This window comes from Zea mays, chromosome 7, assembly GCF_902167145.1.
Source record: "Zea mays cultivar B73 chromosome 7, Zm-B73-REFERENCE-NAM-5.0, whole genome shotgun sequence".
Lineage (NCBI taxonomy): Eukaryota > Viridiplantae > Streptophyta > Magnoliopsida > Poales > Poaceae > Zea > Zea mays.
This window is the reverse complement of record NC_050102.1, coordinates 122,386,259-122,401,575: the sequence shown is the minus strand read 5'-3', so window position 1 is coordinate 122,401,575 and position 15,317 is coordinate 122,386,259. Positions and strand designations below refer to the sequence as shown.

The following is a 15,317-nucleotide window of genomic DNA, read 5'->3' as shown; positions in this document are numbered from 1 at the left end:
GTTCTGATCTCTAGATATATTCTTGAACCATCCTTTTCCCCTTGTTAATAATTTCTATTTAGAGTCATTAATCTGGGACACCTGTAACATTATCAAGTTACTCCTTGTGCTGATGACTTTCTGTATTTTGATTTTTGCATGCTTAATGATATTGGTGTTACTCTAATGACTAGAAAATGGCATCGGATTTCCTGGGTACTTCTAGATTTGGGTTGATGCGACTTGGTTTGTCTATACAATTTATGTATGGATAGGATACCAAATGTATTAAGAAACCTTTTCTCATAGCAGTACCGTGGTATTATGTGTTTCCGTTGCAACGCACGGGCACTCAGCTAGTATAGAGATAAGAAGATAAACACAATAGTGAGTTAGAACATCAACACATCTATAATTTTAATTATAGGTGATGGGAACTAAACACTCCTTTAATCTATCTCTAATATTAAATGCTTGTTTGGAAGCCTCCCTTTGTCTAATAAATTAATTTATAAAAAATGAGATGCTTCCAAACAAGTTAATTTATGCTCTACTCCCTCGGGTCCCTATGTTAAGGTTACGAGGTTTGTTTCTAAGTCAAAGTTTTGAAACTTTACCAGTAATAACAAAATATTCATAAACATTGACTAAATAAAACAAAACTATTACATTTATTATTAAAACATCTAGCATAATATATAAATTATTAATTTAAAAAATATATTTTAGATATTGTTGGTCAAAGTTGTGTTAGGATTTATGGGCTTGGCCCAATTAAGAAATTCAAATAAATCCCAGAAAATCTCAAAAGCCCATACAAGAGGATGGCTAGAGGATAGGTGGAACCATTAGCACCATATTGCTAGCTCTAGTGGAGTAGAGCTAGCTTAAATATGGAAGCCACACTCACTCACCAAGTCATGGATGAGAGGAGAGAGTGTGGAGAGCCACACGCGCGCGCGCTCGCTCGCCTCGCCTGGGCGAAGGGCGCGGGCGCACGACATGCGCGTGAATGGTCCGCCGAAATCCGGCCCCTCGCCTTGCGGGGGCGCGGCTACCTTTTGCCGTTTGATTTTTTGGTTTCTTGGCTGTTACGCTTATCCTAACCGATCGCTATAAAATCTCAACTGATTGCGAGATTTTCGTGGGCGGATAAGTACGGGGGGTCGCGAACTCGGCCCTATAAAAGGAGCCCGGCAGCCAGCCTCCAAATCATCCCAGATCCCAGTTTCGCTTTCGCCTCTCTTCATAGCTGAGCCGCCTTTTAGTTCCCTTCATCCCGACCGCAGAGGTGCATCTGCGATCAGGAGAGCAGGTCTCCGGAACCCTTCGTCTTCTAGATCCTGCACCGGGAGAGGGCGAATAAGGTTTTTTGGGAAGCGTCTTCATGCGACTGCTCGTGATCTTCTGACCTCGTCGACCCTGCTGATTCGCTACTTCGACATCGTCGACCCAGCTGATTCTGGCGCGCGCCAACTATCAGTAAGTCTAATCAGTACGCATCATCTGATTTGGCTTGTTATTTCAGTTCTTCTGATTTGGTCATGATTTATATTCGGAATTTAATTTGGAATTTGTCTAATTATTCAACAATCCAAAAACCTTATTGTAGACAATTTCCTAGTTTTTCTATGGCTGCTTTTGCCGACGCGCTGAAGCCAGAAAAGTTTAATGGTATGCACTTTAAGAGATGGCAAGTCAAGGCCACGCTCTGGCTTACTGCTATGAATGTCTTCCATGTTAGTAAAGGCAGACCTGAGGGTCCACTGACTCCTGAACAGGAGAAAGAGTACGACCATGCCAATACTTTGTTCACGGGAGCCGTTCTTAGCGCCCTTGTTGACCGTCTGGTTGATGCGAATATGCAATACACAGACGGGAAAGAGTTGTGGGATGCACTTACTACTAAGTATGGTGCATCAGATGCTGGCAGTGACCTGTATATCATGGAGAGCTTTCATGATTATAAGATGGTTGATAATCGCTCTATTGTAGAGCAAGCTCATGAAATACAGTGTATAGCCAAGGAGCTCGACCACCTTAAGATAGTCCTTCCTGACCGATTTGTGGCTGGGTGCATTATTGCAAAGTTGCCTGCTACATGGAGGAACTTCGCCACAGCTCTGAAACATAAGAGACAGGAGATATCAGTTGAAAATCTGATAGCGTCTCTGGATGTTGAGGAGAAAGCTCGGGCTAAGGACACGGGATCTAAAGGAGGCGAGGGCCACTCCAGCGCCAACATGGTTCAGAAGAACCACAACAAGGGCAAAGGGAAGCCAAAATCTAACAAGCCCAATAAAACTACCAACTTCAAGAAGAAGAAGAACAAGGCTGAATTGACATGTTTCGCATGTGGCGAGGCGGGTCATTTTGCCAAGGATTGTCCTGATCGAGCGGATCGCCGTGGCAAAAAGGGCAATGTCAACACAGTGGTCGCTAGCAATGAGGAAGACAAAGGGTATGATAATTTACCTTTCATCTTCTCAGTATTTCAATCACCTAGCTGGTGGCTTGATACTGGTGCTAATGTTCATGTGTGTTCTGACATCAACTTGTTCTCTTCTTATCAGGGCGCCCGGGATTCTTCCGTGCTAATGGGGAATGGGTCACATGCTTCTGTTCATGGCACTGGCATGGTGGATCTGAAGTTTACTTCGGGAAAGATCGTGCAGCTGAAGAACGTGCATCATGTCCCTTCTATACACAAGAATCTCGTTAGCGGAACCCTTCTATGTAGAGATGGGTTCAAGGTAGTTTTGGAATCCAATAAATTAGTTGTGTCCAAGTCTGGACAATTTATTGGTAAAGGCTATGATTGCGGAGGCTTGTTCCGCTTTTCTTTGTTAGATTTCAATAATAAGTCTGTGAACCATATTTGTGCTAATGTTGATGATCTTGCGAGTATTTGGCATTCTCGTTTGTGTCATATTAATTTTGGCTCTATGTCTCGGCTTGCAACCATGAGTTTAATTCCGAATATCACCGTAGTCAAAGGTTCTAAGTGCCATAGTTGTGTGCAGTCGAAGCAACCTCGAAAGCCTCATAAGGCTGCTGAGGAGAGACACCTGGCACCACTAGAACTCATACATTCTAATCTTTGTGAGATGAATGGTGTGTTGACAAAAGGTGGTAAGAGATACTTCATGACATTGATTGATGATGCGTCTAGATTTTGCTATGTATACTTGCTAAAAACTAAAGATGAGGCTTTAGACTACTTTAAAATCTATAAGGCTGAGGTTGAAAACCAACTAGAGAGAAAGATCAAACGTCTTAGATCAGATCGTGGTGGCGAGTTCTTTCCCAAAAGTCTTTGATGATTTCTGTGCAGAACATGGCATTATTCATGAGAGGACTCCTCCCTATTCACCCGAGTCAAACGGGATTGCTGAAAGGAAAAACCGTACGTTGACTGACCTGGTGAATGCCATGTTAGACACTTGTGGTTTATCTAAGGCATGGTGGGGGAGGCAGTCCTGACTTCATGTCATGTTCTGAATAGAATTCCTATGGGCAAAGAAGAGAAAACCCCTTATGAGAAGTGGGTTGGGAGAAAACCATCACTTTCATACTTGCGCACTTGGGGGTGCATGGCGAAAGTCAATGTACCAATTAATAAAAAGCGCAAGCTTGGTCCAAGGACAGTGGATTGTGTCTTTCTTGGATATGCTTCGTGTAGCATAGCTTATAGATTTTTAGTAGTTAAATCTGAAGTTCCTGATGTGTATGTTGATACTATTATGGAATCATGTGATGCTACTTTCTTTGAGCATATATTTCCAATGAAAGACATTCATAGCAATTCTAGATACTCTTCTGAGATAATTCCTGAACATAATACACCTATTGAGAGTTTTGAACAACCACATGAAATTGTCCTAGAGGAGGATGACAATGATGCTCCTAAAAGGAGCAAGAGACAAAGGGTTGAAAAATCCTTTGGTGATGATTTCATTGTGTACCTTGTGGACGATACTCCTACTACCATTGCAGAAGCATTTGCATCTCCAGATGCAGATGATTGGAAAGAAGCAGTTCATAATGAGATGGACTCTATTCTTTCAAATGGTACGTGGGAAGTCACTGATCGACCCTATGGATGCAAACCTGTGGGTTGTAAGTGGGTGTTTAAAAAGAAGCTCAAGCCTGGTGGTACAATTGAAAAGTACAAGGCTAGGCTTGTGGCTAAAGGCTATACTCAGAAAGAAGGAGAAGACTTTTTTGATACTTACTCACCTGTTGCTAGAATGACCACTATTCGAGTACTACTTTCTTTGGCTGCCTCATATGGTCTCCTTGTTCATCAGATGGATGTAAAGACAGCTTTTCTTAATGGAGAGCTGGACGAGGAAATCTATATGGAACAGCCTGATGGATTTGTAGTAAAGGGTCAAGAAAGCAAGGTGTTCAAGTTATTGAAATCTCTGTATGGTCTGAAGCAAGCACCAAAGCAGTGGCATGAGAAGTTTGACACGACTCTAACGTCTGCAGGCTTTGCCATTAATGAGGCAGACATGTGTGTATATTATCGCTGTGGTGGGGGCGAAAGAGTTATATTGTGCTTATATGTTGATGATATATTGATATTTGGCACAAACATTGATGTGATCAATGAAGTCAAGTCTTTTCTATCAAAGAGTTTTGATATGAAAGATCTGGGAGAAGCTGATGTGATTCTAAACATCAAGCTGATTAAGGCAGATGGTGGGATTACTCTCTCGCAATCTCACTATGTTGAAAAGGTTTTGAAGCGATTTGGCTTCTCTGAGTGCAAACCTTCTCCAACACCTTATGATCCCAGTGTGACACTGCGAAAGAACAAGAGAATTGGTTTAGACCAATTGAGATACTCTCAGATTGTCGGTTCACTCATGTATCTTGCTGGTGCAACAAGGCCCGATATCTCGTTTGCTGTGAGCAAATTGAGCAGGTTCATGTCAAACCCCGGGATTGATCATTGGCATGCACTTGAGCGGGTTATGCGCTACCTGCAAGGTACAATGAGTTATGGAATTCACTATTCTGGTCAGCATGCAGTACTTGAAGGATATAGTGATTCGAACTGGATATCTGATGCAGACGAGCTTTATGCCACCAGTGGTTATGTCTTTACTATTGGTGGGGGTGCGGTATCATGGAGGTCATGCAAGCAGACCATTTTGACGAGGTCAACCATGGAAGCCGAGCTAGCTGTACTTGACACAGCAACCGTTGAGGCAGAATGGTTGCGTGAACTCTTGATGGACTTGCCGGTGGTTGAGAAACCAATACCAGCTATCCTTATGAACTGTGACAATCAGACAGTGATTGCTAAAGTGATGAGTTCTAAGGATAATGGAAAGTCATCAAGACATGTCAAAAGACGATTGAAGTCTGTCAGAAAGTTGAGAAACTCCGGAGTTATAAGTGTGACTTATATTTCAACAGATAAAAATCTGGCAGATCCTTTTACCAAGGGACTACCACGTAATGTGATAGAAATCGCATCGAGAGAGATGGGTATGAGACCCGAATAAAGTTGCCATGGTGGAAACCCAGTCTATGTGATCGGAGATCCCGCGAATTAGGTCCTGGGAAGAACAAGCCATTGGTGAACTGAGGAGAGTAACCTTTGACCCTCTCTAAGTAAAGATGCAATACTCTCAAATGCTGTAAGGCAGGTTGGCTTTGTGCCTTAATGTGTTCTGTTGGCTTGTATTAGCGAAGATGTTGTCCTGCAGAACATTCTTTGAAAGAACACACCTATATGAGTTAGACTGTCTAACGTCGCAGTCTATGAGATTTGGGTGATCTCTAGTAAACTCATGAAGAGACCTTGGAGTACGACGTATATGCTTCACCCGAGAAGGGGACTACTGGTAGCCAAGTACTGGTCATGACTTCAAGTGAAACTCATTCACGCAAAACTTGCAATTCAAGGCATAGTCCATTGTCCAAGTTGTGGGTTGGTGTAGCTTAGAGTTCTAGGCGGAAGTTCAACTTAACAGTCTCTGCTGAAAAACTAGTATATTAAACAGTAGTGAACAGTGGCGAAAACTGCAGATGGGCATTTGAGATCTGGTGGGGGATTGTTAGGATTTATGGGCTTGGCCCAATTAAGAAATTCAAATAAATCCCAGAAAATCTCAAAAGCCCATACAAGAGGATGGCTAGAGGATAGGTGGAACCATTAGCACCATATTGCTAGCTCTAGTGGAGTAGAGCTAGCTTAAATATGGAAGCCACACTCACTCACCAAGTCATGGATGAGAGGAGAGAGTGTGGAGAGCCACACGCGCGCGCGCGCTCGCTCGCCTCGCCTGGCCTGGGCGAAGGGCGCGGGCGCACAACATGCGCGTGAATGGTCCGCCGAAATCCGGCCCCTCGCCTTGCGGGGGCGCGGCTACCTTTTGCCGTTTGATTTTTTGGTTTCTTGGCTGTTACGCTTATCCTAACCGATCGCTATAAAATCTCAACTGATCGCGAGATTTTCGTGGGCGGATAAGTACGGGGGGTCGCAGACTCGGCCCTATAAAAGGAGCCCGGCAGCCAGCCTCCAAATCATCCCAGATCCCAGTTTCGCTTTCGCCTCTCTTCATAGCTGAGCCGCCTTTTAGTTCCCTTCATCCCGACCGCAGAGGTGCATCTGCGATCAGGAGAGCAGGTCTCCGGAACCCTTCGTCTTCTAGATCCTGCACCGGGAGAGGGCGAATAAGGTTTTTGGGAAGCGTCTTCACGCGACTGCTCGTGATCTTCTGACCTCGTCGACCCTGCTGATTCGCTACTTCGACATCGTCGACCCAGCTGATTCTGGCGCGCGCCAACTATCAGTAAGTCTAATCAGTACGCATCATCTGATTTGGCTTGTTATTTCAGTTCTTCTGATTTGGTCATGATTTATATTCGGAATTTAATTTGGAATTTGTCTAATTATTCAACAAGTTGTAGGACAAACGTTCGTTAACTTAAGATAGGGAACAAACGGAGTAGTTTTTAAGAAATCAAGAAGCTAACCTTTTGTAATTAAAACCAATTTTAACTTGGTAAGTTATGCATTGTTCTTAGTTGGTTTAGTGAAAATTACAATGATTGGCACTGTTCCTAGACTTATGCTCAATTAGGATACACTCGACTTTGTATATGGAAAAAGCTATAAACTTGTTTTGTGTATAGAAAAAGTTATAAACTTGTTTCTAAGAAGCTGGTTCCGAAAGTGCACACTCCGTTTTTTTTTTCTATAAATCTGTTTCTAGAAACTAAAGATACAAACCAAATTCTTAGAAATTATGGTGCATCCAAATAGATCCTAAATAAATAAAAAATGTATCTTTATCTATTATTAATACACGTGCATGTGTTCTGTTGCAAACAATCTTTGCACTAGGGTTCTCTACCTGGGTCGTTCCTAGCTTCCCCAAGGACGCCTCCTCGGGCGTTTGCACCAAAAAAAAAATAAAATCAAATGCTAGTGCAATGTGATTCCGTAACTTTCGGGTTGCCAAGACATGTAAAAAAACCAAGAAAGAAAGAAAACCGTTTCGCGCACCATAAAATCGCTTTGGGTTTCCAACGCAAAACCGCCCCGCACTTCTCCGCACCGTTACCAAATTGATCCTTCCCGCAAAGCTGCAATGGAGTTCGCCTCCCGCAGTCGACCCACCACCACAGCAGCCGACGACGAAGAAAACGACTGTCTTCGCCGCTTCCCCGACCATCCGCCGTCGCAGCCGCAGGGACACGGTACTGCTCTACTGTCGCCATTGTTTTGATGTTTTATATGGTTGTCTTTTTCCCACAGAAAAAGAGGGATTTTGGGCCTGTATCATTGAGTTCAAAAACTTGGCCAACCAAAATTAAGGCATACCTGCATCTTTTGGCTATTGATTGGTTCACTACAAAATTAATGTCACACCAAATTCTATGGCCAAAATCACGGCAAAGTCAGTAGAAACTTATTATTCCATCGAAAAAGGATTGCTGCTAGGTCATGATATACTCAACCAAATGCATGTCTACATTTGTTGCCCTAACTTTGGTAAGTCTTGATTTTAGCCTCTGTTGCCCTAACTTTGGTAAGTCTTGATTTTAGCAATCTTAAGTTTTTGGCATGTCATAATTTTGGTTGGGCATTTTTTGGAACCCAACCAAACCTCTTTGTTTCTGTTTGGGCAGCGAAGCAAAAAAAAAGGATTTTCTTTTGTGTGTTTCTTGATCTGTAGATTGCCCAATATTTGCATTAGTTCAATCATTTATTTGAATTTCTTGGCGATATCGCTTGATGTTCTGGCCGATGGTCATAAAAAAGAATTTGGGTTTCTTCTTGACACAAAAAATGACGATGTGTGCAATTTGGTAGAAAAAATGTAAACGTTTCATCTAATCCTGTTCATCTGACAACAATGCTCTTGCCATCGATGAGTAGGCGAGCCCAATACATCCGGGGTAGACGCTGCACTACTGGCGAGGAGGCAGAAACTGCTGTTGGAGCTGCTCAAGGGATCCATCCAACAGGGCTTGATCTTGCGTGAGCTCGTGGAGACTGAGCACGCCATGGGCTTTATTGCCGGCAGCCACAATCCTGTGCCAGCACTCCCACAGGATTTCTTGCGTTGCTGGACGCCGTCGATGTCTACTTTGGAAGCGCATCTCCGCCAGCCATGCCCTTGTGGCTGTGGAAACTCCATGGCGGTCAGGGCACCTCCAGTGAACCCACACTTGGAGCGGTCATCGGTACTCTACTTTCCAGAGCATTTTAAAAATACAATCTGAGCTATCTAGCATTGTTGAAAACAGAAGTACTTTGTTAGTTGACCTGTGATGTGAAGTTTACAGTTGATCGTAAGTACAGCCAATGGACAATCATACCAGTCCATATAGGTTGCTTGTTCCCTAAACATTCTTGCAATGTTGGAGTTTTCTTTTTTTTCCATTTATCAATGCTGTTAAGTCTCAAGTCTGAAGAAACTTCATTTCATACAGCATGCACCCGAGCAAACAAGGCCAGGCAATGATGCTGAGCAGCATCAAGAGGACAGGTCATCTGGGGTGAGGACACATCCATTTAACGGCCATTTTAAACTGTGTCATTCACCGAGCAAGCAGACTCCAGTGCCAGGCAAAGCTGGTGTCAATCAGATGCGGCCATCGTCCGGACACCAACAGGCCATTGTTTGGGAAAAGATTGGTGTGGAGGTTGTTCATAACATGCAGCCGTTGAACGAAATCAAGAACCACAGCAGTGAGGGGCAGAAGGCCGTAGACTCTGCCATTGAGGTTTGTGTAAAGAAACCCATACAACAGCGTCTTCAGTACAAACCAGTGGATCAGGAGAATGCAGCAAACAATGAGGTAAACTCACGTTTCTCACCCTCAGTTTTACCCCCCCCACCCCAAAATAAATAAATAACCCTCCTCCCCACCCCCCCTAAAAAAACTTTGCTACGACTAGTTTGTCCGTGCTGTCATATTTATTGTGAACTTGCAACAAGAGACATTATGTCCTGAACATTGCTTGTTATCATAAGTACTCGGGAGCCATTGATAATCATGTAAAGATTCAGTAAAAATTCCTAGCCCGAAAAAAGTTGGTAGCATATGCCTTATGTAAATGGAATCAATAAAGTAAGCCTTTTTCAGATTCCTTAGTCCTGGTAGGTTGTTTACAAATTTTCATTTCCTGGTCACATCTTTCCCTACACATTGTTAGGAGTCCTATAGTGTCAGGGCCTAAGGAGAATGTCAGGGCCTAAGGAGGCCCACGGAGGGGCTGCGGCAGCAGCAGCCATGAGCCCTCCAAGGGGATTAGATAAAGACAGTTAGAGATAAGATTAGAAGATTAGTTGAGATTATTTAGGAGATTAGTTGAGATTATCTAGGAAGGTTATCAGTTAATAGTTGTTGAGAGTTTTTAGGAGAGTTTTAAGGAGATAAGGATCTCTAGCTAGATAGGGACGGCCAGCTGGCCTATTTATGTAATCAATGGATGAGAAATAAAGTAGGCAAGAATTAGAAGGGAGAAACCCTCCTCTTGCTCGGCCGTGGGCACAGGCCCCCGGCCGACGTTCCCGTCCATCGATACCTCTCTCCAACCTCTCACCGATCTAGCGACCATAACATCTGGTATCGACTAGCTTGGGTTTCGATCTGATCCCATGACTTCTGCTGCCAATTTCGCGGTGTCATCCTGGCAACCGGCATCCCCATCTCCATGGACTGCACCACATGTCACCTTCATCACGCCGTCCTGGCAACCGACGTCCCAATCTCCATGGGCTGCGCCGCATGCCACCTTCGTCACGCCATCCTGGCAACCGACGTCCCCATCTCCATGGGCAGCATCGCCTGCCAATTTTGTCACCACATCCTGGACGCCGGCGTGCCCATCTCCAGGGACAACGCCAAAATTCGTCACATCATCTTCGTTGACGGCGTCTCCGTCCCTATGGGCGACGCCACTAGGGGCAGCCACAGCTCAACAATCACCAGCTCCATCGATGGGGGACTTGTGGACTAACATAAGGGTTGATCTCACAAAGATGCAAGCCACGCTCCAGAAGGTTGAGCAAGGGCTGTTGCAAATCAAGGCAGCAGTGCAACATGAGCAGCACCAGCTGGCGTTGTCCGCACGACTCTAGACGTCGGCGGCTGTGGGCATACAAGCTGCTGCTCGTGGCTTCCTTGCACGACGGAGAGTGCGGGAGATGTGTCGGCAGATGCTCGAGGCAGCCTTGGTGACGGTTGATCTCGGCACACGGGGGCGCGACCTCGCCCTATCGGACGACCATCGGCAGCGACATTGGGCCGCTATCTCCAAGTGCGAGCATCATACGTGTCCCGCGGGCGATGAACTTCAACTCTACGGCAGCGGCGGTAGGAAAGGCACTCCCCTCGTCATCGGCAAGGGCACACTATTTAGCGCCACCACATTCCGCTACCGGCCACCACGAGGGCGTCTCCGCTGGTTATTGTTGCGACCTATTCCAGGTGCCCGTCCATGTGCTCCCCTTTCGTCCAGATGGTGTCCATGGGATTCAGGTGACTGCACACGTGCAAGTACAATGCGCGGAGGGTGTCCGTCTTATCTTATGGGGTAAAAAAATCAAATTCAAAATAATAAGATAAGCCGAGATGTAAAAGGCTTGTCTTCTAGGTGTCTGGTTTTGGGTCAAGTAGACTCGGTCTTTGACCACCCGTCATGCTGCAGCTCGAGGACGAGTTGCTTGTCCAGGAGGGGTGTAATGTCAGGGCCTAAGGAGGCCCACGGAGGGGCTGCGGCAGCAGCAGCCATGAGCCCTCCAAGGGGATTAGATAAAGACAGTTAGAGATAAGATTAGAAGATTAGTTGAGATTATTTAGGAGATTAGTTGAGATTATCTAGGAAGGTTATCAGTTAATAGTTGTTGAGAGTTTTTAGGAGAGTTTTAAGGAGATAAGGATCTCTAGCTAGATAGGGACGGCCAGCTGGCCTATTTATGTAATCAATGGATGAGAAATAAAGTAGGCAAGAATTAGAAGGGAGAAACCCTCCTCTTGCTCGGCCGTGGGCACAGGCCCCCGGCCGACGTTCCCGTCCATCGATACCTCTCTCCAACCTCTCACCGATCTAGCGACCATAACATATAGGGTGTGATTGATTGCTTTCTCTAGGCCTCTAGTATAAGTCTACCTTGGACCTTACCCTATCGTAGCTCAAGCCACATCATAAATGTCTACTATGAGCTGTATTTGGAGCTGCACAGGGGATTCGTCCACCAGAACATGATCTGGTGTGAGCTCGTGGAGACTGAGCATGTCATGGGCTTTACTGCTGGCAACCTCAATCCTGTGCCATATAGTCACAGGATTACTGGTGTAATGGTGTTGCTGGACGCTGTCGATGCCGCCTTGGGAAGTGCCTCTCCGCCAGCCATGCCCTTGTGGCTGCAGAAGCTCCAGGGGGTTAGCGCACCTCCAGTGAACCCACAGGCCACATGTGGAGTGGTCATCGGTACTCTACTTTCCTGGGCATTTTAAAAATACAATCTGAGCTATCTAGCGTTGTTGAAAACATCAGTACTTTGTTAGTTGACCTGTGATGTGAAGTTTGCAGTTGATCATAATTCATAAATACAGCCAATGGACAACCATACCACTCTATATAGGTTGCTTGATCCCTCCACATTCTTGCATTGTTGGAGAGTTTTCTTTTTTCCATTTACCAATGCTGTTAAGTCTCAAGTCTAAAGAAACTTCATTTCATACAGCATGCACCTGAGCAGACAAGGCAAGGCAATGATGCTGAGCATCATCAAGAGGGCAGGTCATCTGGAGTGAGGACACATCCATTTAACGGCTACTTTGAACTGTGTCGTTCACCGAGCAAGCAGATTCCACTGGCAGGCAAAGCTGGTATCAATCAGGTGCGTCCATTGTCAGGACACCAACAGGGTGTTGTTTGGGAAAAGATTGGTGTGGAGGTAGTTCATAACATGCAGCCATTGCACGAAATCAAGAATCCGAGCAGTGAGGGGCGGAAGGCCATAGACTCTGGCATTGAGGATTGTGTAAAGAAACCCATGCATCATCGTCTTCAGTACAAACCAGTGGATCAGGAGAATGCAGCAAGTAATGACCAGAAGAGTACAGAGTTCAACGAGGTAAACTCATGTTTCTCACCCTCATTTTAACCCCCCGACCCCCCCCCCCCCCCCCCCCCACACCCCCCGCCCCCACTCAAAAAAAAAACTTTGCTAAGGCTAGTTTGTCCGTGCTGTCATATTTGTTGTGAACTTGTAGCAATACATTTTATGTCCTCAACATTGCTCGTTTCACCATCCAATACCTTTTGAAAATCATAAGTCTTTAGGAGCCATTGGTAATCATGTAAAGATTCAGTAAAACTTTCCTAGCCCGAAAAAGTTGGTAGCGTATGCCTTATGTAAATGGAATAAATAAAGCATTTTCAAATTCCTTAGTCCTTGTAGACTTGGAAGAGTTAGGTTGTTTTCAAATTTTCATCTCCTGGTCACATCTTTCCCTACACTCTGATAGTTCTATAGAGTGTGATTGGTTGCTTTCTCTAGGCCTCTAGTATGTAAGTCTACATTGGGCCTTATGTATCATAGCTCAAGCCACGTCATAAATGTATGCTATGAGCTGGTATTTGGTTGCCCGACTTGTAGTATGTATGCTATGAGCTGGTATTTGGTTGCCTGACTTGTAGTACACATGTGGTCACCTTATTTGGGTGATATGAAAATATTTGACCTCTTGTTCTCTGACATTGCAAGCCAGCAGCTTTTCCTTCTACATCGATCTCACAGCACCCCCACTACACATGCAGATTTACCACCAGCAGCACTTTCTTCTCCAAACCAAGCACCAATACCACTCCTTTGTCCATCCTCTCTTCCACCATCTCCCAAATCAGCAAGCTGCATAATGGCACTAAGCCAAATCCCAGGCAGCTGCAGCAAGCCATGGAGGAGAAAGCAAACGCAACGGCTATCTTCTTCTTCCCAACTTTTCTCATCTTCTAAGCTTAGAGTGCAGTGTATGAGGCAAATCAGGAAAGCCAGGATCCCTCTATCTCCCTGCTCTTTACTTTTACCCCGTGATGTGAGCACCTTGGCGAGCTGCTGCACACCGAGGTCGTTGCCTGTGGACACCATCCCCGCACGGCCGCACGGCTTCATGTATACAGGAAGTGGAGGGGTTTTCGGGGTGTATGGTGTAGTATGGTGTGGGGAGCGGAAACTTTGTCCTGGTGGGTGGCAAGCACATGCACAGACCATTAACAGCAAACTGGGAGGGGCTTGTATACTCGGTCGGTCATCTTCTCTGCCTCGCGTGGACGCCATGGTAAGAAGACTAAGTGAAAGGAAGCGTACACCCAATTTTCATGTGCTAGGCAATGTGATCCATATATTGCACAGGCATATTGGACCAAGTCACAATTGAGTGAATTTCCGAAACCCATGGCAGTGCATACACTATTCTCCCCAATTTTATTTTGTTTTTGTTTTGTTTTGTTTTGAGATTCAGTATTACTCACTAGTGCTGTGGAGTCTAAACAAACATTCCTGTGAAACAGCCAACAGCTGAGGGAACTTCCGCTGGGGTGAAAAGGAAGCTGACCACCCCAAGCTCACCTGTCAAGAAGCAGAAGCCACTCGGGCAATGGAGCTGCACTATCTGCCAGGCTAACCCAGCTAGCCAGCGCCAACTTGAGCAACACCTTGCCGGCAAGCGGCACCAGTCAAATGTCGCAGCACTGCAACCATCTCAGAGCAACAGCAGCAGCCCTGAGCCTGACACAAAAGCGACGCCCGCGAGGAGCAGGATCATCGCGACGAACGCGCAGCAAGACGGCAAGCAGGATGTGCCGGAGAACAGATGGACGTGTACACTCTGCCGGGCCAAGTGCTACACTGAATTGAACTACTACAGCCATCTCGGGGGCTTGTGGCACCGGGAGAAGGCACAGGCCAGGCGCGAGGAGCACTTGAGGTTCTACTGCTCGGTGTGCGACCTGCAATGCAACAGCGAGAAAATGCTGGAGTCACACCTCGGCGGTAGGAGGCATCGGGAGACTCTGGAGGCGCGCGACTAGGATGCCGAGGCACGGCTGCAGGCTGACCCGTCCTTGTTCACGGGGAAGCTGTTGTGGCTGGGTTCCGGCGGGTCGATCTGCCATTTTGAGGGGCACTACGGTGGTGCACGAAGCTGCTATCGCTGGTCTGCTGCTGGACTCTGCCTAGTTCGTTGATTTCTCTCGTTTCGAGCTTTTAGTTTCACGTTGGTAGGTTTTAATGTTATGCGACTTTTGATCTTCGGGCCCAAGACAAAACAGACTTGAAATGCGTATGTTTCGATGTAGTAGTTGGTTGGTGTTGCTTATTTTGCGACGTTTTTTTTATTTTTTTTAAAACGTACTAGTTGAATCCTCCACGCTTTGCATCGGGAATGCGTTGAAATAATTCCACGAGAACCTTTAGATTCCATTGCGAGCGATGTGAAAGCGCACAGCTGTTATGCAAAATAGTTTAGCCCTCCATCCATATGACATGAAGTTTGAAACCTGGAACAAATCTCTACTACTCTAAGGCTATGCGCAACACTGCCCCCTTGGCAGCCCCCTCCCCTTGCATGCGGCGCATAGGGGGCACCCTACGGCCGCAGCGGTGCCCCCTACGTCGCTCCCTACGTGTCGGCCCCCTTCTCTCTCCTCCCAGATATAGCGTGTCACTGTTCATCCCCTTAACACTGTGCTGTGGGTCCACGAGTAATTGTTAGTAGATAAAAAATTGATAGTTGGTATAGAAAATGATATTTTATAGTGGTAGTGGGATATATAGAGAGTATTTAGGGGGAACCGT

General features: G+C 45.7%; 1 protein-coding gene across 1 annotated transcript; it reads left to right on the top strand.

Annotated features, from left to right (window-relative positions):
- The first annotated feature begins 7,490 nt into the window (after positions 1-7,490).
- On the top strand, positions 7,491-14,819 carry LOC100502443 (uncharacterized). The gene is made up of 5 exons (NM_001196921.1): positions 7,491-7,701; positions 8,384-8,691; positions 8,941-9,309; positions 12,204-12,596; positions 14,033-14,819. Exons 1-5 carry the CDS (start codon positions 7,593-7,595, stop codon positions 14,549-14,551), a joined length of 1,698 nt encoding a protein of 565 aa, NP_001183850.1. The 5' UTR covers positions 7,491-7,592; the 3' UTR covers positions 14,552-14,819.
- Positions 14,820-15,317: the final 498 nt, after the last annotated feature.